The sequence below is a fragment of the Anastrepha ludens genome, chromosome 2 (assembly GCF_028408465.1).
Source record: "Anastrepha ludens isolate Willacy chromosome 2, idAnaLude1.1, whole genome shotgun sequence".
NCBI classification, from domain to species: Eukaryota; Metazoa; Arthropoda; class Insecta; order Diptera; family Tephritidae; genus Anastrepha; species Anastrepha ludens.
In genome coordinates this window covers 74514353-74537514 of record NC_071498.1, presented here as the reverse complement: position 1 = coordinate 74537514, position 23162 = coordinate 74514353, and the positions used below count along the sequence as shown (strand labels likewise).

At 42.2% G+C, this 23162-nt stretch overlaps 1 protein-coding gene across 1 annotated transcript; it reads left to right on the top strand.

The window, feature by feature from the left end:
- Window positions 1-2: 2 nt before the first annotated feature.
- LOC128871860 (molybdopterin synthase catalytic subunit) lies at window positions 3-23162 on the top strand. Its single transcript, XM_054113989.1, has 5 exons — window positions 3-134; window positions 188-479; window positions 12645-12950; window positions 13109-13395; window positions 22861-23162. Exons 1-5 carry the CDS (start codon window positions 3-5, stop codon window positions 23035-23037), a joined length of 1194 nt encoding a protein of 397 aa, XP_053969964.1. The 3' UTR covers window positions 23038-23162.

The window sequence follows — 23162 nt, the reverse complement described above, 5'->3', positions numbered from 1 at the left end:
TAATGGCAAATTTCTTGGTAATTACTCGAGAGACTTTGGATGTTGGAGCGATTAGCACGTTAGTTGCGAATGAGAAGTGCGGTGCCATTTCTTTATTTGTAGGAACAACTCGGGATTCGTTCGAAGGAAAGAACGTATGTACCTGGAAGTGTAGCTTTTGTCACATTTAATAAAATTTCTGTCGTAGGTTCACTTCCTGGAGTATGAGGCTTATGAATCAATGGCTAAAAAAGAGTTGCAAAAAATGTGTGATACGTTACGTTCTCGCTGGCAAGATGTATTAAATATAGCAATTTATCATCGTCTTGGTTTAGTTGCACCCAAAGAAGCAAGTGTTGTCATAGCAATTTCATCTCCACATCGACAGGATTCTCTGGATGCAGTATCATATGCAATTGACGAATTGAAGAAAAAAGTGCCAATTTGGAAAAAAGAATTATACCACAACGGTGATTCAGATTGGAAACAAAATAAAGAGTGTCAGTGGGTTAAGTAAATATAAACATTATAATGTGTCCTTAACACTTTAATAAAAGAACTTTCTATAACATATTTTTAAATATAAATTTTGGAGTTGGTTTTCCATTGTTACCAAGATAAATTTGCTTATAATGTCTAAGTGCGTGGATCGAATTTATTTATTTAGTTATTACGGTCTTAAGACCTAATTTATTCAATTATGTGCTAAATAGCACAATAATAATATTCCTACATAGATATATGTGTACGATAAAATAAATTATAATTTAAAATAGTAGTAGTAGTAGCAACGTTTTACAGTGATTAAATAGCCGCCTCTTGAAAGTGCTCATGTTAACAGAATTTTTTATTTGAGTTGGTAGCTCTGTAAAACATTTTAATCCTTTATAAAATATATTTTTCTTATCAACTTCTGTTCTAAACAGTGGTGGTCTAAAATTATTACTTTCCATTAAAGTTCTAAAACATTTGCTCTTTTACGCTCAGCCAATTCAAGTCTCATCCTTTCTTGTATGGATGTATCATAACGCTTATTCAAAATGAATCGCATGGCTCTGTTTTGCATTTTTTGGACTTATTTTCTCAACTTTTGTGTCGCTAGCCATGAAAAAAATGGTTAGACAGTATATAAAACACGGCTCGACTATTGATCTATAAACCAAACTTTTATACCTCTTTTCTATGTACTTGCATGATCTTTTCACGATGCCAATTTTTTTCGCTATCTTATTAACTATATTCAACGTGCTCCTCAAATTTTAACTTATCAATATAAATTCCAAGATATTTAATGACTTTTACTTTTCAATTCTCTCAATTTTTATCTAAAAGCTGTGGTTCCAGAAGGTAGCACTTATTGTTCTAGAAAAAATCATAAACTTTGTTTTTGTCACATACAGTTTAAGTTTATTTACGCACAACCAATTGTATAGAGTCAGGATCTTCTTGCATTGTAAGCCTAATTTCGACTCCTACCTTTCTTGACATAGATGAATCTATAAGCGTTTGTTGCTTTCGATTTGACAAGAAACTACGGAACCATTCAAGTCCAGTGGTGTCTACACAATATATTCCAATTTTTTTTAACATTATTTCCCGATCAATCGTCTCTTTTAATGTCAATAAACACTTCATTTTGATATTGAGGTCTTCCTTCCACTGCAATAGTACCACGTTAAGTGCACTTTCGCATGAATCCTTTGCCCTGAAACCGGATTGCTCCTTTAGGAAAATATTATTGGACTCAATATATAGTATATTAGTTGGTTCTTAACAACCGTTTCTAATATTTTTTCCAAATTAGGAAGGGTGTTTATAGGTCTAAGTTCCTTCGCTTTAATAATATTTTTCAATTTCTTTACTGGTACTATGGTGGAAGTTTTCCATTCCATAGGTACTGTTCTTGACCTAAAACTACTATTTACTAGTGTGGCGTAAAAAATACCCATGTATTCCACTGAATCCTTAATTACCCCTTCTGATAATAAGTTGTTTCCACCCAATTACAATATGAACGATATCATATGTGCTTATTTCTTCAAATTTAAACGTAGTTGAGGGGTTTTCCTGCCTTATCAATTCATAATCAATATTTTCTATGTTGCTATTTATTTCGATAATACTATCCATTTAAAAATTATAACACACAAATGTAGTCACTATATCGGCCTTTTGATTTATAGTACTTTTTATGAATTACCATTAAGAATTAGCATAAACTTGAAAAAATTCCACTTTTTACAGACGCTTATTTTACTTAAATACAAACACAGAAAAGTAACAATATTTACTTATAAATACTCTTTATTAATTCAAGATTTGATTTAAAGCTATTTTTACTCAATAAGACTACGAATTTTATTAAAATTCTATTAGTACAAATGTACTTCTAACGTTCGTAATGTCGTGCAAAGCAAATGTGAGGGACGTACTGTCGAAGGAACGATAGTGAGAAGAGAATAAAGCGAAAGCTGTACCTCGACATTTTAAGGTGCTGTCCCTGCGGTCGAGGGCTTCGTCGATGAGACGATACCGCACTGTGTGGAGGATTATAAACCACTGCCTCGCTCGCCATCCTTTCTGTGCACGTTATAGCCATCCTTGGTTATCAGGGAGGAGTTAGCGTGCAGGTTTGTCTCTTGGATCGCAGCTATTTTGATTCCATTTCGGCTCATGAAGTCTACTATCACCTAAACTGTCCTCTGACAGCCTTCTTTCACTTTTTTAATGTTTTCATCACTACGTTCGTCAGTCTCGATGGACTCACAATCTCTTCCAAAGCATTCATGACACTCGTAAAAGGATGTTTTCGTTAGAGTATTATTAGCCATTCCAGGATCTTTTTGATCAAGGTAGTATTTAAATGAAAATTGGCGAAATTAGTCAATGACCATGCCCACCTCTATATAACTGTTATAAATTTGCTGAGTGATAAACAAACAAAAAAAATACGATGATGTACAATGCGTGGACCTCGATATCGGCTTCATACATTTTACTGAAATATACGCATAAAATGTAATAACATAAACTAAACGACCGCCGGAGCCGAATAGGTAGGTACGTGACTACCATTCGGAGAACTTAGGGGGCGTCCATAAATTACGTGAGGTGTTTTTTTCAATTTTCTGAGTCTCCCACCCCCCCTGGTGAGATGTCGTGAGATTTTATTCAACCCCCTCCCCCATCCCCCAATCTCACGTGAGATTTTTCAAAATGTGGGTTTCTTATGTAAACGCGTTGGATTGTTATTGTAAAAAGAAAAAAATTTGCTTCGTGCTTTTATTTACGACTAGTTAAGACTAGTAATCAATATTGCTGAGAGTTATAAGTGTAATAAAAATTTAACAATAGAAGACTTAAATCGTAACTACTGCGATTAAAAAAAGAATATCTACTCTAATTCAGTCCATGGAGAATCATGCGCGGTTTCAAGAGAGACTATTGGGACCAACATGTCCATTCAACTTCTTTCTAATCTAGCCACTCTAAGCCGTTGACGCTTGCGCACAGTAACTCATTAGCTCGTCTTGTGACAATCCGTGAGGGTCGCACTTTGCGGAACATACGCGCTTGCTTAGCTGGTGCAATGTGAGCTGCTCTCCTGTGCTCTGCAGCTCTTGTGATAGATGCGAAGTAAATACCGCATGTACTGCAGCATATTTTCTCTAAATCATCACGTTACTTGGGCAATAGAGATCAATAGGCGTGCTGATAAAGGCATTCAGCGGTTGAATCGGTACGTGTATTAGAAATGGAGCAAATGATTTTCCGTCATGTTCTTTAAAGTCCGGAATTGTCAAACGTCAACCTGAGTGATAGGGCGTTCGGCTCATAGTGTCGCGAAAACAACCGACGGGCTACACTGTACCGCAAATTCAGATTAAATTGAGCTATTTGGTATAAAACAAATATGGTGGTTTGACAGTAGCAATGTTTAACGTCGAAGTATGAATGAAATTATTTTCTTTCGAACGAATTAGTGAATGATCTTAATCACACTACGATTACGCTTGAGATTAAATCTTAAGCATGTACAATTTTTTTGTTTCAATCAGAAAAAAAATTGCGTGATATTTGCCGATACCCCCCCTCCCTCCAACGTAAGATTAGATGAGATTTGACTCGACCCCCTCCCCCCCTTAAACATCTCACGTAATTTATGGACGCCCCCTTAGGTTCGAAGCACCAAGATGAAGAAAAAGTTGTTTCTAATAGCGGACGGCTCTCGGCAGGCAATGACAAATCTCCGAGTGTATTTTTGTCATGTCCTCAAAAAATATCTGCCGTTCGGAGTTGGCTTAAAACTGTATGCCCCTCCCTTTGTGGAACAACATCAAGACGCACGCCACAAATAGGAGAAGGAGCTCGGCCAAAACACCCAAAAGAGGTTAAGCGCCCCATGCTACTGCTTTTCAAAGCATTGCTCCCAAAGTAATGCAAATAATAATAATTTATAATAAAAAGATCCCCACTTATGTTGTTGTTGTTGTAGCAGTACCTTTGCCCTGTCAGTGTATCGTAATCACCGGTCGTCTTTGTCTAGCTCATCTAACGGTAGGCCCAGGAAACTATCTGTTTCGACGCGTTGGGTCCAGAGGGAGAGGGGTGTTAGATGAGTGGGTTTAATGGGGCATGTGAAAAGGTGGTTAGTGTTCTGAATAAGTAGGAGTCTAACCTGCTACAATATCCAGATCGTAATTGTGCCAAGATTACGCGGGACTCTCGGGGAAGTTGGAGCTCTTCGTCTGCGATTGGTGGTGGTTGGACTCCGATAACGGCATTCGGGGGTCGGGAGGTTAAGAAGGGGGTGAGAGTCTCCCGATGAATGTCGTTTATGGCCCGTCTGTACACTGCCCGATCCAGTAACTGTCTGTTTGTTTTGTCTGAGATCTCGTCCGCGTAGTTGAGGAAATGCCTCCTGATGTGCCTGGGAGGTGGCTCAGGCTCGAGCAGGTGTCTGCATGGGTGAGGCCTGCGGTAACACCCTAGCGGAAACTGCTTACTGAGCAGTTTGTTGTGCCCCGTAACAGGCAGCATTTGGGCCTCGTTATGCAGATGTTGTATAGGTGACATCAGAAGGCATCCTGTCACGGTCCTTAAAGCAGTGTTTTGGCAGGTCTGAAGCTTCGTCCACTGCGAATCACTGGTTCCAGGCGACCAGACAGGCGAAGCATAGTTTAGAACCGGTCGGCCTATTGCTTTAAAAGTCGACTGCAACATTTTCTTGTCTTTGCCCCAAGTGCTGCCGGCGAGCGACTTGAGAACCTTGTTGTGATTCTATACTTTAGTTGCAATAGCGGTTGTATGCGCTGAGAAGGGGAGCAAGCTGTCAAAGGTAACTCCCAAAATTTTGGGGTTGTTAACCGTCGGAATTGGTGTATCATCGACTTTCACTTTAAGGTGTAGCTTGACCTCCTTTGTCCAGGTGGTGAAAAGGGTCGTCGTGGATTTAGTGGGGGAGAGTTGTAAATTCCTCGTAGTGAAGAAGCGAGAAAGGTAGTCGTTTATTTTGGCGCACAGGCTATCAATGTCATTGTCCGACGCCATTATCGTGCAGTCATCGGCGTATGAGACCAGGGAGACTCCCTCTGGTGGCTGGGGGAGTTTCGAGACCTAGAAGTTGAAAAGCAATGGTGAAAGGACACCACCCTGATCATCCAATGACGGGATGAAACCATTTGGCATACTTACATATATTGGGTGGGCCATGTAAAATTTGCTTTTTGAATCGGCTATAAAAAAACTGATCAAGATTTTTTTAAACTTTTTTTTTATTTTGAAGATTGAATATTGTCATTTATGAATAAAAAATAATATCGTTGAAATGACTACCACGACTGGCTTTGCAGTAGGCCATTCGATCAACCCAATTTTTAAGCACATTTTCGATTGTTTGGGCTCCAATTTCATGAATGGGGACTTCGATTTAGTGTTTTAAAGCATCAATCGTCTCTGGATGGTTCGCATAGCATTTGTCCTTAACGGCTCCCCACAAAAAATAGTCCAACGGGCTTAAATCACAGCTCCGAGGCGGCCAATTGATATCGGAATTTCAGCTGATTAGTCGGTTTTCAAAAACGGTAGCCAAAAGTTCGAGTGTAACTTTGGCAGTGTGACAAGTTGCACCGTCCTGTTGAAACCAAATGTCGTCCATGTCATCCTCTTCAATTTTTGGAAACAAAAACTCGTTGAGCTTATCACGGAAACGCTCGCCATTTACTGTAACCACGGCTCCTCGCTCATTTTCGAAAAAAATGGCCTGATGATGCCGCCAGACCAAAAACCGCACCAAACAGTGACTCGTTGTGGATGCATTTGCTTCTCTACAGTATTTGTGGTGTGTGCCTTGATGTTGTTCCACAAATGGAGGGACCTAAAATTTCAATCCGACTCCGAACGGCAGATATTTTTATGAGGAGCTTTTTCATGGCAGAAATACACTCGGAGGTTTACCATTGACTGCCGAGGGGCGACCGCTATTAGAAAAATGTTTTTATTAATTTTGGTGTTCTCACCGAGATTCGAACCGACGTTCTCTCTGTGAATTCCATATGGTAGTCGCGCACCAACCCATTCGGCTACGGCGGCAGCGTGTTACAATAAAAGAAAATTTTCGCCGGCGGCTCTATTTTATTTCGAAACGTACATACATATATACATGTTACAAAGAAAAAATATTTATTTTATAAAATGTGCGATTTTTTATTCCAACTTTTCGCTTGCACGAGAAAGAAACGACTGGCGCGCGTGGCCAACCACCACCTACAGCAAATGAAGACCTCCAGCTTCCCCGTGAGACCCGCGTAACCTTGGCCCAATTACGTTTTGCATACAGTAGCTGGTTAAACTCCTAAACATATGTCCAGCATGTAAAGGTACCTAACACCCCTTTCACTCTGAACACCCCTTCACTCTCGAAACAGCAAGTTGCCTAGGTCTTCCGTTAGATGAGCTACTCGAAGATGACCGGTGATATACATAAAACTAACAGGGATAAGTATACTGCAACAACAACAACAACGAGACGTGGATTTTATGAGCACGATACGCAATCCAGATATCAGACAAGTGAGTGGAGAGCTCCGAATGAACCAGGACCATAAAAAGAAAAGCGATGTTCCACAGTAAAAAAGGAAAGCGATGTTCGCGGTATTTATGGATTACAGCTTTCGTGTACACCACGAATTTTTGCCAGAAAGTCAGACAGTTCATAAGAACTTTTGATCGAGCGTGATTAGACATTTACGTGAAGCGATTCGCCAAAAAAGAAATGATTGGTGGGATAACTACTCTTGGATTTTGCTCCATGATAATGTACCGTCTCATAGGGCCATCATTAACGGTAAATTTTTGATCAAAACGAATACCATCCAATAGCCATCGAATTCACTTGATATGGCTCCCTGCGATTAACAGCCGAAAGGAACTCATGGAAAAATCGAAGACGACTTTGATGGCTATAGCGAAAATAGAGTTCTTGAGCAGGATCAAACGCTGGCATAAGTGGTTTTCAGTTGATGGAGAGTACTTTGAAGGCGATATCACTTTTATGGAATAAACTTCTATTTTTAAATTTCTGAATATATTCCGAAATGGTATACTATTTTTTGCTCGAGTTATCGTACGTACGGACGGACAGGCATGGCTGAATCAACTCCTCTCATTTTTTCATAGGTATCTGGTTATTTATTAAAGTAAGCGTAGTGCAGTTAAGATTGTACTACGGACTGTTGCAAAGGGTTGTACCAGGTCAAGATTAAGAAAATTGTTTGCCTCTAATATATTGTAGTTCTTGGTAAAGGTAAAATTTTAGGGTAATAGGCATCGAATGTCGCCATATGGAATAGCTGGGCACTCCGTAGTTATATTTGTATGTATGTACAGTATGTGTTAGAAGAAAACCGGTTTTTTTTCTTGTAACTTCAAGATATTTTTCGTTGTTGTTGTTGTAGCAGTATCTTCGCCCTGTCAGTGTAGTGTAATTACCGGTCGTCTTCGTCTAGCTCATCTAACGGTAGGCCCAGGAAACTGGCAGTTTCGACGGGTTGGGTCCAGAGGGAGAGGGGTGTTAGATGAGTAGGTTTGATGGGGCATGTGAAGAGGTGGTTAGTGTCGTGCGGGGTACCTTCACATGCTGGACATATGTTTAGTATGTCGGGGTCGATTCTGGATAGGTAGGAGTTTAACCTGCTACAATATCCAGAACGTAATTGTGCCAAGATTACGCGGGACTCTCGAGGAAGCTGGAGCTCTTCGTCTGCGATAGGTGGTGGTTAGACTCCGATAACGGCATTCGGGGGTCGGGAGCTTAAGAAGGTGGTAAGGGTCTCCCGATGAATGTCGTTAATTGCCTGTCTGTATACTGTCTGATCCTGGAGTGGTCTGTCCGTTTTGTCCTGGATCTCGTCCACGTAGTTGAGGAAGTGTCTCCTGATGTGCCTGGGAGGTGGCTCAGGCTCGAGCAGGTGTCTGCATGGGTGAGGCCTACGGTGACACCCAAGCAGAAACTGCTTGCCGAGCATTTTGTTGTGCTCCTTAACCGGGAGCATGTGCGCCTCGTCATGTAAATGTTGGATAGGGGACATCAGGAGACATCCTGTCGCGGTCCTGATGGCAGTATTCTGGCAGGTCTGAAGCTTCGTCCACTGCGTATCACTGGTTCCGGGCGACCAGACAGGCGCGGCATAGTTCAGAACCGGTCGGCCTATTGCTTTGAAAGTCGACAGCAACATTTCTTTGTCTTTGCCCCAAGTGCTGCCGGCGAGCGACTTGAGGACCTTGTTGCGATTCTGTACTCTCGTTGCAATAGCGGTTGTGTGCGCTGAGAAGGAGAGCAAGCTGTCAAAGGTGACTCCCAAAATTCTGGGGTTGTTTACCGTCGGTATTGGGGTATCATCGACGTGCACCTGAAGTGGCAGCTTGACCTCCTTTGTCCAGGTAGTAAAAAGGGTCGCCGTGGATTTAGTGGGAGAAAGTTTTAAGTTTCTCGCAGTGAAGAAGCGAGAAAGGCTGGTGAGGTAGTCGTTTACTTTTGAGCATAGGCCATCAATGTCTTTGCCCGACGCCATTATCGTGCAGTCGTCGGCATATGAGACCAGTGAGACTCCCTCTGGTGGCTGGGGGAGTTTCGAAATATAGAAATTAAAAAGCAAGGGTGAAAGGACACCACCCTGCGGTACTCCTTGCTTTATTTTTCTCTGTTTTGAGGTTTGGTCTCGAAATACTACCGACGGGTGACCACCACTCAGGTAGTTCGCGGTCCACCTCTTCAGCCCTGGCGGGAGTGTCGACTGTAAAATGTCATCTAGTAGCGTGGCGTGGCTGACTGTGTCGAAAGCCTTTTGTAGGTCCAACGCTACTAGGACAGTCCTCTCGCAGGGGCGGTTTTGGTTTAGTCCGCGGTTTACCTGGGTGTTTATGACGGTGAGTGCCGTGGTGGTACTGTGCACTCTACGGAAACCATGCTGGTGTGGGGCTGGAGTCAGGTGTTCAGTGAGGAGTGGGAGTAGAAGGGCTTCAAGTGTCTTCACTACTGGGGAAAGGAGAGTTATCGGACGATAAGACTCCCCTTGGTTGGCGGGTTTCCCAGGTTTCAGCAGTGGGACCACTCTCCCTAATTTCCACTTATCAGGAATGATGAGAGTGGCCGTTGAAGGTGATATCCACCTTGTCGTTGTGCTTCGTCGGGTTCGACAGGGACTTTACGGTGGACCAGAGCTTGCTCACACCAGAAGTGAAGTTACAGGACTTCAGATGCTCTACCCATTTGGTCCGCTTGTGTTGGGTGACCAGTTGCCGGATCTCCAAATTGAGATCCTTTATACGAGGATCCCCGGGATCGGCCTGGCGTAGGCGGTCACGGTCGTTTGCCATAACGGCTGCTTCGGCTGGGAAATTGGGACGTAATTCCCGGATCCGTCCAGCAGGTATGAAGCGAGCCGCGGCGGCTGTAATCGCCTTGCGGAATGCGCGTTGGCCTGCGCGCACATCGGTGGGAGTGGGTAGGGCTGCGAAGATGTTCTCAGTAAATTCCGCGAATCTGGTCCAATCAGCTTTGTTGAAGTTGATGTATGACCGGTGATCCGCGGAAACAAAATCGGCAGGTCTCTCGATCGAGATGATAATGGGCAAGTGATCTGATGCAAGCGATAGCATAGGTCGCCAGGTTATGCTATTTATCAGTCCAGCGCTAGCAATTGTTATATCAGGCGAGCTGCTACAATTGCCCACTACCCTGGTGGGGGCGTCGTCGTTTACAGTGCTGAACGTCGAATCGTCTATCTGCTCTGTCAATAGCTGTCCCCTACGATCATTTGGCAGGCTTGAATGCCAAAGATCGTGATGCGCGTTAAAGTCACCTACTACCAATCGGTTTTCTCCCCTGATGAGCGCACCAATATCGGGGAGATATCCTGCCGGGCAGCAGGTGACAGGGGGTATGTAAATATTGTAGATTTTGAGCTCGGCATCGCCTGACCGGACAGCTATACCTTGACGTTCTAAGGTGCTGTCCCTGCGGTCGATGCATTCATCAATGAGACGATACTGCACTGAATGGTGTACTATGAACGCTAGGCCACCACCGTTGTCTCGCTCGCGGTCCTTTCGGTGCACATTGTAGCCGTCCCTGGTAATCAGGGGGGAGCTAGCGTGCAGTTTTGTCTCCTGGACCGCAGTTATCTTGATTCCGAACCGACTCATGAAGTCGACTATCTCGTCAATCTTGCTCGTGAGTCCGTTGCAGTTCAATTGAAGAAGCTTGAAGCTTCGCGGGAGTGTCGTCGTAATTCGGGGGGTGAGGGATGCGTGATGTTGTCTGCGTTGGTCCTGCTGTGCGTTCCGCAATATGAGGAGTGGCCTGATGTTGTCAGATGGCCGCGCCACGGGGGGCGGTTGCGGGTGCAGAGCTCTGCAGCAGGGGGCAACGTAGTCGCGTGTCCACTCACGGGTGGTGTGCAGGCCGGAGCACCTCCGAAAATGATACCAGCCACTGCAAGAATTGCATTGGACAGTTGTCAGGTTCCGAGGAACTACGGTCTGGCACACGGAGCAGACTATGCGGGGGACCAAGAGCTGCTGGTTTGTCCCCGCACTGGGGTAGGAGCAGGAGGGTTGTAGGTTGGAGAGGGAGTTGTGTTGCTCTTGGGGGCTCCTGACCGTTGAGGTGTTGTTAGTGGCGGCAGTGTGGTGTGCCGGCACTGAGGGTAGTGTAGCCGTGGAGGCGGGAACCGCCTGTGAGCGGGAGCAACACGTGGCCACATACCTTGTGGACCACTCCCTGTGTGTCTTAAGGCCTGAACAGGTCTTAAGATGGCACCACCCGTCGCACTGGTTACACCTAACCGAGGTGGAGTTCGGGTGGAGCCGTTTGTGGCAAATGCAGCAGTAGAATACTTCAGGTCCGGGGTTGGGCTCGACGCCAGCCCGGAAGAGAAGTATTTGGAGCAAACTGGCTGCAATGAGTTGCTCCTGTGACGAAAGATTTAGGGTAAAATACGGTGCACTAGACAGGGCTAGTGTACTGGGGCGGCAGCCCTTGGTCGGGAATAAAAACCCGAGTCATTCCGGTAACGTAGAACCGGCTGCCATGGGAATGGCCTGCCTTTTGCTGCTTAATAGCCCCACTCAAGGGCTACGACGCCAGTGTTAACTCAGGTTAGGGTCGTTCGAAACTTTTCCGTAAACGGAACCAAACAAAACATAGTAAGAAGTACGCGAAGCGTTTCGAGTCGGTATTTTTATGCACGCATTCGAAAGGGCCGAAATTATCTTTCGCCGCGGCTGCGAGAGTGATTAAAAAAGTTTTTTTGTGATGTGGAATCAGCTATAAAGTTTACAAAAATGTTGATGACTTTCACAAGCGTGCTTTAAAGCAAGTGACGACAAAAAAGCAAGGTAAAGTGATCCTCCAACTTTTTATGTGGGGCCCTTCTTTGTGACTACGCCAAGCACGCACAATTCTTGCTAATAAGGGAATAGATGTGAGTATCAACACCATCGAATGACGACTGAGAAGGTGAACATATCCTATGTCCCACATCATTAAAACCACTGCTCTCAGAATAAACACATTGAGAAACAACAAAACAAGAAAATGACGTCAAAGTAATAGACTGGCCTTCCCAGTCCCAAGACGCCAACCCCATTGAAAATATGTGGGAAATTATGAAAACGCATTTTTGCGAAAGCCAGTCCACGATTTAAAGCAACTCGTGCGTCAAAGTCACAAAATCTAGTTCTCTTTGTCGACGAGTTACGCAGAAAAGCTGGTTCAAAGCATGCCAGGCTATACTCGACAGCTATAGAGACTACACGGATTATTGAGTAATTGCGACTCGTACTTTTGTACATACTTTCATGTAAAAAAAATATTAAATATAATATATACCTTTAATACTTCATCAATAATCACGGTTCCTCTTTTCTGACACAGACTTTGTATCTATCTCGATTCATTGGTACTGTTAAATACAAGTGTGCGAGGGTACAAAAAGTAAGTATTTTATACTGTGTTTCACGTTTGAGATGGAAATAGGTTATATTATTCGTTTTGATTATATGTACTTATCCGCTATTCATTTCATCTTATGTTTATTTAAATTGGAAATTAATTTGGAAAAAATTCTTTATGAAGTATAAATTTATCTTTTTATGTATTACAGTATATGGCAATTACATAGAAAAAGGAAAATTTAATATTTCAAAAGCTAAGTTACATACCGAAATTTCTGTGCCAAAGGAGCTAATGCAAATAACAGCGGAAGAAAGTGAAATTTGGAATCGTGTAGTATGTTTTCTTAAAAAGAAACGCAAGGAGATTGATCAAGGCAACATTATTGACTACGTTAATACAGGAAGGCTTTCGAAAATCAAGGAAGAATCAGTTCAAAGTTGTATACTTGGGGACACTTGCGCTAGAGTTAGCAGCACGATTGTAAAACAAGATAGCTCCAAATGTCTTTTAAAAGGTATGTAAAATTTGTCGGAGTTACACTGGAGAAGTATTTATTTAAAAAATGAGCTCTGTTGTGCGCAATGTGCCGACATTTTTTATATAACTATAAGTAGCACACAATTTAATAACTGGGTTTTATACGTTATTAAATAAAATATCATTATATTTCAGTTTCCCGAGTAAAAAACATCATCGGCCCCCAAACACGACCAAATTACTTCAAGACTTTAGATAAACTAATAGCTCATGAACCATCAATGCATCTCAATTTCAAAAAGAAAGAAAAAAGTGGCAAATGCAAAAATATATCAACTGCAGCATGCAAGAGGCTAGAGGCTATGGAACAGCATTTGTTTTATTCACCAAAAAATTATTTACCAATAAACGTGCGGCTCAAACAAATTGAAGATAAGATATTACATTTGGAATCTATATCACCTGAGTACTGGCATTTCATGGTAATTACGATCGTTTTTTTATAAGTATAATATAATGATTAAAACGAGGTTTTTTAAAAATTATTAAATCTTGGAAAGGGTAAGGTATTTCCTGTATTTCTGGAAATAATCTCGAACTCTGGAAAATTTAGTAGTTTAACTCGGTTTTTATTTTCTGATGCAAGGCAAATATTTTTACAATTGATTACACAGGCCGACAGCATCGCAGACCCAAAATGCGATATCTCTGCGAAAAAAAAATGATATTTGAGCAAACAAAACGCCATTTGAAAAAAGAAGGATTGTATTTAAAGATGCCATCCTTTAATTTTGGTGAAAGAAAACATCTGCAAGGCTACATAACCTAAAATATGGGCAAAAACGGTGTTTTTGCACTTTTAGTTTAGGATATCTCGAAAATCAGAGCTGATAGAGCAATTCTGAGGCCAGATTTGGATTTAGCGCATCATAAACCTTCGGAAATATATAGTCTGGTTTCTGGGTCTGAATGTTGGTTAAATTATGGCGGCCGTGTTATCTTCTAGATAGAGCTCATGTTATAGAGTTTAGATATTTCATTTGGATGTTTTGAAGATTATTTAAAGTTTGTGAATAGTTTTTTTTTTTGTTCTAAATCGCACTTAATTGAAACAAAAAGCAGAAAAATCAAAGCTTGGAAGAAAAAAAAATTTTAAAGCTAAAAGCTGTTATTAAAAAAATTTCCATTTGCTTTTTCGGTTAAAATTAAGAATTAAAATTTTAATTTCGATCAAATCATTCTTGATTGAAAAATGTATGACCTTAATGTTTAACGTTAAAAATGCTTATTTTTTTGCATAAGTTTCAAAAATGTTCTTTACACACACTTATTTTATTTAAATACAAATACCGAAAAGGAACGATATTCACTTATAAACACTCTTTATTGATTGAACATTTAATTTAAAGCCAAATAACACTTCACTATTTTATTTAAAATTCTACTATTACAAATATTCTTATAAACGTTTGTAATACCGTGCAAAATAAATCTGACAGTCATCCCTGTCAAAGGAACGATAATGAGAAAATAATAAAACATTCCCATGGCAGCTGATTCTACGTTAGCAGAATGTCTCGGGTTTTTCCCAACCAAGGGCTGCCGCCCCAGTAAACTAGCCCTGTCTAGTGTACTGTACCCAACTCCAAATCTATCGTCACAGGATCTATCCCACGCAGCATGTTTGCTCCAAATAATTCTCTTCAGGGCTGATATTGAACCAAACCAAGAACCAGAAGTTTCTATTGCTGCATATGCCACTCACGGCTCCACCCGAACTTCACCTCGGTTAGGTGCAATAAATGCAACGGGTGGAGCCACCTTAAGACCTGTTCAGGCCTTAAGACTCATAGGGAGTGGTCCACACGGTATGTGGCCTCTTATTGCTCCCGCCAGCAGGCGTCTGATGCCTCCACGGCTACTACTCCCCCTGATTGGCTGGCACCACAACCCACACCTCCACGGTAAGGAGCCCGTCGGTGCAACACAACTCCCTCACTGACCCACAACCCTCCTGCTCCTATCCCAGTGCGGGGACAAACCAGCACCTCTTGATCCCCCGCACAGTCTGTTCCGTGTGTCAGACCAGAGTTCCTCGGAACCTGAAAACAGTCAAGTGCAATTCTTGCAATGGCTGGTGTCACTTTCGGAGATGATCTGGAATGCGCACCACCCGTGAGTGGAGACGCGACTACGTTGCCCATTGCTGCAGAGCTCTGAATCGGTAACCGTCAACATCAGGCCACAACAACTACCGGGGGACGTACAGCAGGACCAGCGCAGACAACCTCACGTGTCCTTCACACCCCGTGTTACGACTATACTCCCGAGGAGCTTCCAGATCCTCCAACTGAACTGTAACGGGCTCATGAGCAAGATAGACGAGATAATCGACTTCATGAGCCGTCATGGAATCAAGGTATCTGCGGTCCAAGAGACAACACTGCACGCTAGCTCCTCCCTGATCACCAGGGATGGATGAAGGCCTCGACCACAGGGACAGCACCTCAGAATGTCAAGGTATACATAGCTGTCCGGTGATGCCGAGCTCTAAATTTTCAATATATATATAACCCCTGTCACTGTGCGCTCATCAGGGTGAAAACCGATTGGTAGCAATGCGCATCTTTGGCAAATGATCGTAGGGGACATCAATTGATCAGCTGAGCACAGCTGCCCGGCTTGCTCATAACTGCCGGAAGGATCCGGGACATACGCCCTAATTTCCCAGCTAAAGCAGCTGTTCTGGCAAACGAGCGTGACCACCTACGCCAGGCCGATCCCGGGGATCCTCGCATAAAGAATCTCAATTTGGAGGTCCGGCAATTGGTAACTTAACACACTCTAAATGGGAAGAGCACTTGAACTCCTGCGACTTCACCTCTGGTGTGAGTAAGCTCTGGTCCACCGGAAGGTCCCTGTCGAACCCGATGAAGCACAACGATAAGGTGGATATCACCTTCAACGGTTGTTCTTCGTCAGATCCGAAGAGTGCGCGAGCTATTTCAGCCGGCATTTCATACTGCATCCTTCGGTCAACAGACTTCCGATCAACCGTGCGCCACTTGTTTTCTCCAGCGATGAGGTTCAGGGGGCCAGCAACCATATGAAATCTTCTAAAGCCATTGGCCCTGACGGACTAAACATGCTGATGTTGAAAAAGATGCGTCCGTTGGGAGTAGAGTACCTCACAAGGGTCTTCAATAGGTCTATGGTCACTCTCATTATTTCTGGCAAGTGAAAATCAGGGATAGTGGTTCCACTACTGAAGCCAGGGAAACCCGCCAACCAAGGGGAGTCTTATCGTCCGATAAGTCTCCTTTCCCCAGTAGTGAAGACTCTTGAAGCCCTTTCACTTGAGTGGTCATTATTCGTCGATACTATTTCGATGAGTTCCCCAGGGTGGTGTTCTTTCATACTTGCTTTTTAACTTCTATATCTCGAAACTCAATCAGCCACCAGATGGAGTCTCTCTGGTCTCATACGCCGTCGGGCAATGACATTGATGGCCTGTGCGCAAGGTAAACGACTACCTCGCCTACCTTTCTCGCTTCTTCACTGTGAGGAACCTACAACTTTCCCCCAAATAGTCCACGGCGACCCTCTTTACCACCTGGGCAAAGGAGGTCAAACTGCCTCTCAAGGTAAAAGTCTCCCAGAATCTTGGGAGTTACCTTCGACAGTTTGCTATCCTTCTCAGCGCATACAGCCGCTATTGCCACTAAAGTCCAGAATCGCAACAAGGTCCTCAAATCACTTGCCGGGAGAACAAAGAAAAGTTGCTATCGACATTTAAGGCAATAGGCCAGGCCGGCCGGTTCTACACTATGCTTCGCCTGTCTGGTCGCCTGGAACCAGTGATTCCCAGTGGACGAAGCTACATACCTGCCAAAAGGACGGCGACAGGATGTCTACTGATGTCCCCAATGAAGCATTTACATGACGAGGCCCATATGCTCCCTGTGAAGGAGCATTATAAACTGCTCAGCAAGTAGTTCCTGCTGCACACCCATGTCGACACCTGCTTGAGCCTGAGCCTTAACTACGCGGACGAGATCCAGGATAAAAAAGACCGACAATTACTGGATCGGACAGTGTGCAGACAGACAATTAACGACATTCATCGGGAGACTCTTACCACCTCCTTAAGGTGCCACCTTCCCCGAATGCCGTAATCGGAGTCCAATCACCACCTATTGCAGATGAAGAGCTCCAACTTCCCCGAGAGTCCACGTAATCTTGGCACAATTACGTTTTGGATATTGAGGTTAAATTCCTACCTATCCAGAATCGACCCCGACGTAGTAAACATATGTCCGGCATGTGAAGGCTGTCCGCATGACATTAAGTACCTTTTCACATGCCCCAGCAAACCCACTCATCTAACACCCCTCTCCCTCTGGCCCCAACCTGTCGAAGCAGCAAGTTTCCTGGACCTAGCGTTAGATGAGCTAGACAAAGGCGAGCGGTGATTACCCTACACTGACAGGGCAAATTTACTGCTACAGCAACAACAACAACAAGAAAAGAATAAAACGAAGCAAGAAAATGCCCAGTCAACCAAAAGCGAACAGTTTCTATATACTATTTATTTTAGAAAATATAAAGAAAACTCTTTATGAAATCGGCAGTAATATCACTCCATAATATTGCGGTAAGAGAAATAATTCTGTTCCATTATACTGCAATAATAGAATTCTATTGATTGAGCGATATGCTCCTGGGCGTGTTCATTTCTCGAAAGCCAACGTACGCCAAAGCTTCCACGAAGAGCCATTGTTTAGGTGGTTTACTAGTACTTATTGTTCTATGCGTTTGTTTGCTGTAGAAAATCCGTTGTTTAAGCGATAACGAATTCGCTGCATGTTAGAACAAGTTATGTGGGGTCGTCGGCGGTGGCGTTGTGAACATTCCTTAACTCGCACCAACGGACAGATATGGCTAAATCGACTCCTCTTATCATTCTGCATATTCAACATATATACATATGCCCATATCCGATTCGATTCCTTGAAGTTGTTATGTAGAGTATACACGCTTCAACCGTTGTATAAACACGTTGTACAATGAGTTGGACGGTTGTTTAGTATACCCGTTCCAACATGATATACAACGCGTTGTTCAACGTTATTACTCACATATACTCATGTGCAACACCATTTCACAAAAATGGAGGAATCGAGTGAAATTTGTTCAATAATATTGTAGGTAGGTAGGTGAAGTGGTTGAAGTGTCGGCCTGGCCCTCCTCAAGTAGCACTAAAGCGGCGTGTTGATATCATTATGAGACCTCCAACAGGAAGATATCTACAGCCAGCCAGAGCTGTTGATATAATGGAGGAGATTGATTGGATTTAGGTTGGCGCACTGCCCAAGGCTGTCGAAGCAAGGAGCGCCCAGTGACCTTAGTCGTCTAGCTACCAATCCCGGACATTTATAGAGGAAATGCTCTACAGTCTCCTTCTCTGAAAGCTCCCCACAGCTTGCAATGGGGGTTAAATGGTAACCCTAGCTTTTCCGCGTGTGTTCCGATCGTCCAGTGGCCGGTAAACACAGCTACGAGTTTGGAAATTGAATGGCGAGGAGTCCAAAGGTCTTTCTGAGTCCTTCGTATATCGTATTGGGGCCAAAGGATTTTCGAAATACCACTTGAAGAAATGGAGCTCCATCTTTTCTGCGCTTTCCTTAGAAATAATTTGTGCAGTTCCCCTTTAACAACTGTCAGGGGATGCCGAGATCGGGAAGGAGGTCTCTGAGGCCAATTTTGTCCCCTTCCTGGCAATCTCATCAGTAATTGCATTTCCCTCTATGTTATTATGTCCTGGAACCCAGATCAGAGAAATGTTAACTGCAAACTCAAGAGATTTGATCTCCTGACAGGAGCTTTCCAATTTCGTTCTGCACCATGGCGTCGTCAGAGCTTTAGTCGCGGCTTGACTATCGGAGAAATTCTTAATATCTCCCTCGCCCCCGGCGGTCCCTAAGCATTTTGCATGCTTGCAGGATTGCAAAGACTTCTGCTTGAATAACACTAGCAGTGTTCTGTAGTTTAAAGGAGATAAATCATTTGTCTGATTTAGAGAAAACCCCTGTTCTGACTCCCGATTCCATCTTGGATCCGTCAGTGAAGACAGAGGTGCAAGCTTCGGTGTAAATTTTTCCCTCCCACCCCTTCCTGCCTATTGGAAAGATTGCCCTAGCACAACCCTCAAACTCTAGATACGGTGTTAACTGCCCGAAAATGCTTCCATGTCCCTTGAGAGATTGTCTCCAGAGACTAATCTCCTTTAACCTGATTGCACTTTGAGCTCCGATGAAAATGACGGAAAAGTCGATGGGAAGTAAGTGCAAAAGGACATTCAGGGCAGCACTGGCGCAAGTTTTACATGCTCCGGTGATGCCAATGCATTCAGTCCTTTACATCCTCCCCAGTTTAGTATTATTATAGCCCTTCCGAAGAGCTTCCCACAAAACTAGGTACCCATACGTTAAAATCAGCAAAACCACTGCGTTGTACATCCACCGCACGACCTGTGGCTCGATAATAATATTGTAATATTTGATGAAATTTTATTTTATTTACTATATTATGTGTGCTTTTAATAAGAAAAAATTTTGTTTCTCTTTTTATTTTATTTTTTTTTTACATTATTTTTTTTATTTTTTCTGTGTAAATAACTAAAAAGAAAAATGTAAATAAAGTTGTTTGTACAATCTGCGTATACACATTCTGTTCCAACATATTGTACAACCGCTGACTCCGCCCACCAAAAATTAAAACGTTTTAATTTTTATGCAACCGTTGGACCAATCTGGAAATGCGTTGTAAAGGGTTTTTCAATAAGGGCGGGTATGCATACAGAATGTCAATCGTGGCGTTTGCTGTGTGGCACGTAGCGCCGTCCTGCTGGAACCACATGTCGTCTAGGTCCATATGGTTCAATATGGGCCATAAGAAATTGAAAGGGCCACCACGTCTACCGAAAAATGGGCGCAATGCGCGCAACGTTTGCGTTAATGAACACTCATTTTGATAATAAAGTTTTATCATTTGAACGTGCTGTTCAATCGTGTAACTTGCCATGATGATTTGCCATAAACAACTGAATAATAAACAAAAGATTTGACAGATGTCACCAAAACATAACCTTACTATACATGATACAACCGTTTATCCAACAGGCTCATGTTGGTACGGTTGGGACGTGTATACTTTGGATTACATACAACCGTTGTATGAACAAACTTGTGATCAAGTTCGCAGATATAATACAATAATATATCAATATAAGTAGCATGTATCAATGTGACGAGTTACATTCAAAATTAATAAATATTGTCCTTATAGAAAAATAAAATAATTAGTATGTCGAGTAGAATTCGATCACATTTCAGCATAAACTGCGGGGCAAAGTAATTCGCAGCTACGAAATAAATTCCAAGCTAGTTAAAGACTTGGATGATAGTTAAAGACTTGCTTGTCTTTGGAAAATATATAAAAATTTATTTTTATGAATTTAATTTTTGGGTAGTTCTTAACACTATGTTAATACTGGACTGACTGCCAACATATTTGACATCGTATTTATACTTATATCTCATCTTACTGTTAGGTACATGACTTTTATATTAGTTTCTTTGTTTGCTGTTTATGAAAAATATGTTTATCTTTTGTTCTTAAAATAAATATTTGTCCAGCCCTGCATGATTATACTTAGAATTTACTTAACTATTTTTATTTATTATTTGTGAATGAAATCATTCCTTAACTAGCTCGGGCAGGCTTTTACTGAGAGAGGTTAAGTTAGGTTGGATTAGAGTGCTCTCAGTATACAACAGAGGCTCCTTGTGATACCCAGGAAAAGATTTGAAATGGTTCCCCATAAGTTTGAGGCATATTCACTGAAATTCGAGTAACTCGGTCAGTAGATGCTGAATGCAATCTTACTCTTATCTGCAGGTTCTATGGAAATTATAATGAAGGCATGCGGGCTTGCTAATTCCTCCTGGGACTTCTAAGCTTGGATTCAGTTTAAAAGCTCTGTCTCTGACCCTTTGTTGGGGTCACTTGGGCCCGGTATCCAGAATGGATTGACGATGTGCATCCTGGAATGCATATCGAGTTAGTCGCCGACTTAAAGGTCTTGATGCAGCCTAACTGTCTACTTACCATACCAACTGCAGCCATGTCAATTATATAGATCTCAGCCTGAAAAAAATTGTATTGGGGTTTGTAAGATTACGTCAATGAGATTTGTTTCCAGGAGCCATCAGAGCCATTACCACGTACATTTTTCCGTAAAGATTGAAACCACGCTTAAAATTATACCCAATTTCCAGTCCCTTCTGTCGGGAAAGTAAATTTTCTCCGTCCGGAGTAAAACGCTTTTTTCCGCGCGTCACCTCCTAGAAAATGTAAAATCTGGATATATGTATATATATATATATATATAATTGGCGCGTACACCCTTTTTGGGTGTTTGACCGAGCTCCTCCTCCTATTTGTGGTGTGCGTCTTGATGTTGTTCCAGAAATGGAGGGACCTACAGTTTCAAGCCGACTCCGAACGGCAAATATTTTTATGAGGAGTTTTTTCATGGCAAAAATACACTCGGAGGTTTGCCAATGCCTGCCGAGGGGCGACCGCTATTAGAAAAATGTTTTTCTTAATTTAGTGTTTCACCGAGACTCGATCCTACGTTCTCTCTGTGAATTCCGAATGGTAATCACGCACCAACCCATTCGGCTACGGCGGCCGCCTGGATAAGACCAGGATAATTAGATCATCTCAATGACATTCATTCTCTCAATTACAATGCTCCTGCGGTTTTCAAAACTTGGTCTACAAAGGCTTTCTGGCTCTGAATTTTACTCTGCCAAAATCATTTTAGCTACTGTTCTAAGTAACCTTAGGGTCTTAGTCTACCATTTACCTGATTTTATTGGAGCTTCTCTTTATTGATAATGTTGTCAGATAGTCATATCTAAGAGAAGCCGTCACATGAAAGATTGTCACCTACATCACCAGTTAAAACTCTTCCAATCCATTTGGTGAAACATTCTAAATGTCTTTTATATTGGTTTGTCAAGGTACGCAAAGCACAATGCGACAGGGTTTCGAGAAAGAGCAATTTGATTTTATTAAAGGGTGGTTGAGTTTCAAGGGCCGGTGTTGATTTCAAATAAAATACAATTTTTTTGGGAAATTATTGTCATTTCTCTTTATTATGATAATATGGGTATAGCTCAATTACTTATGGAACAAAATATTGGCCAAATGGCCGCCGCGGCCTCGGCGGCACACCTCCATCCGATGGTCCAAATTTTCGATGGCGCTGAGGCATAATTGAGGTTCTATGCCATTAATGTGCCAAATTATCTCATCCTTTAGCTTTTGAATTGTTGCTGGCTTATCGATGTACACCATTTCATTCAAATAACCCCGAAGAAAGAAGTCCAACGGTGTTGTTGACGTTTAGGTGTGGTTCACATTTAATAAATTTAACCCCCCTTTATAAAAAAACAAATTTTTGCATTGAAGATTTGCTCTCAGAAGAGGGTTTGTTTTTCGTAGTTCCTTTTGTTTAACCCGACGGTTGCTTTTGAGGTTTCCTCCTATCGGAATCGTACCTCCGTAAGACGTAGGCGTGCTTTTTTCATCAAAGTTTGCAGCAAGAGTTTTCACAACCCTCTTCCTCTCTTGACTGCTTTTGTCGAGTTGTGATAGGATGCATAGGTCTTGGAACCGAAACTGCCCAGGTATCACAGTTGGGTTATCTCATCTTCTTGATTTATTGAATTTTGCGCCCCATGAAAGAACAGTAGTTTAACACAGAGGCTTGTCTGAAATGTCTGACATTTTCTCTAACTAAATATCTTTAATGCCCTCCACTTATTTGCTTTGCATGTAAAATTTCAGTTGAATATAAATAACGATTTTAATTTCAGGTTGATGCTAACAACTCTCCAACAACTTCAGGTAAAAGAACCACGAGCATGCCGGATAAAGCCATGACAAACGTAAACTATAGATCTTCTGTTAACTATAAGGCGTATACTGTCGAGGAATTAGTCCTTTTAATGCAGCAACTACATAATTGTAAATATAAGGAAGGTTTTAAATAAATCTCAATAGCGTTCCTAACTGATAGTTTATGTGTGGGATAAACGTATGATCTTTAAAATGACAATAATATAAAATCATAAATATATGGTATGTGCCTAAATAAAGATTCCATTATATCAAGTAA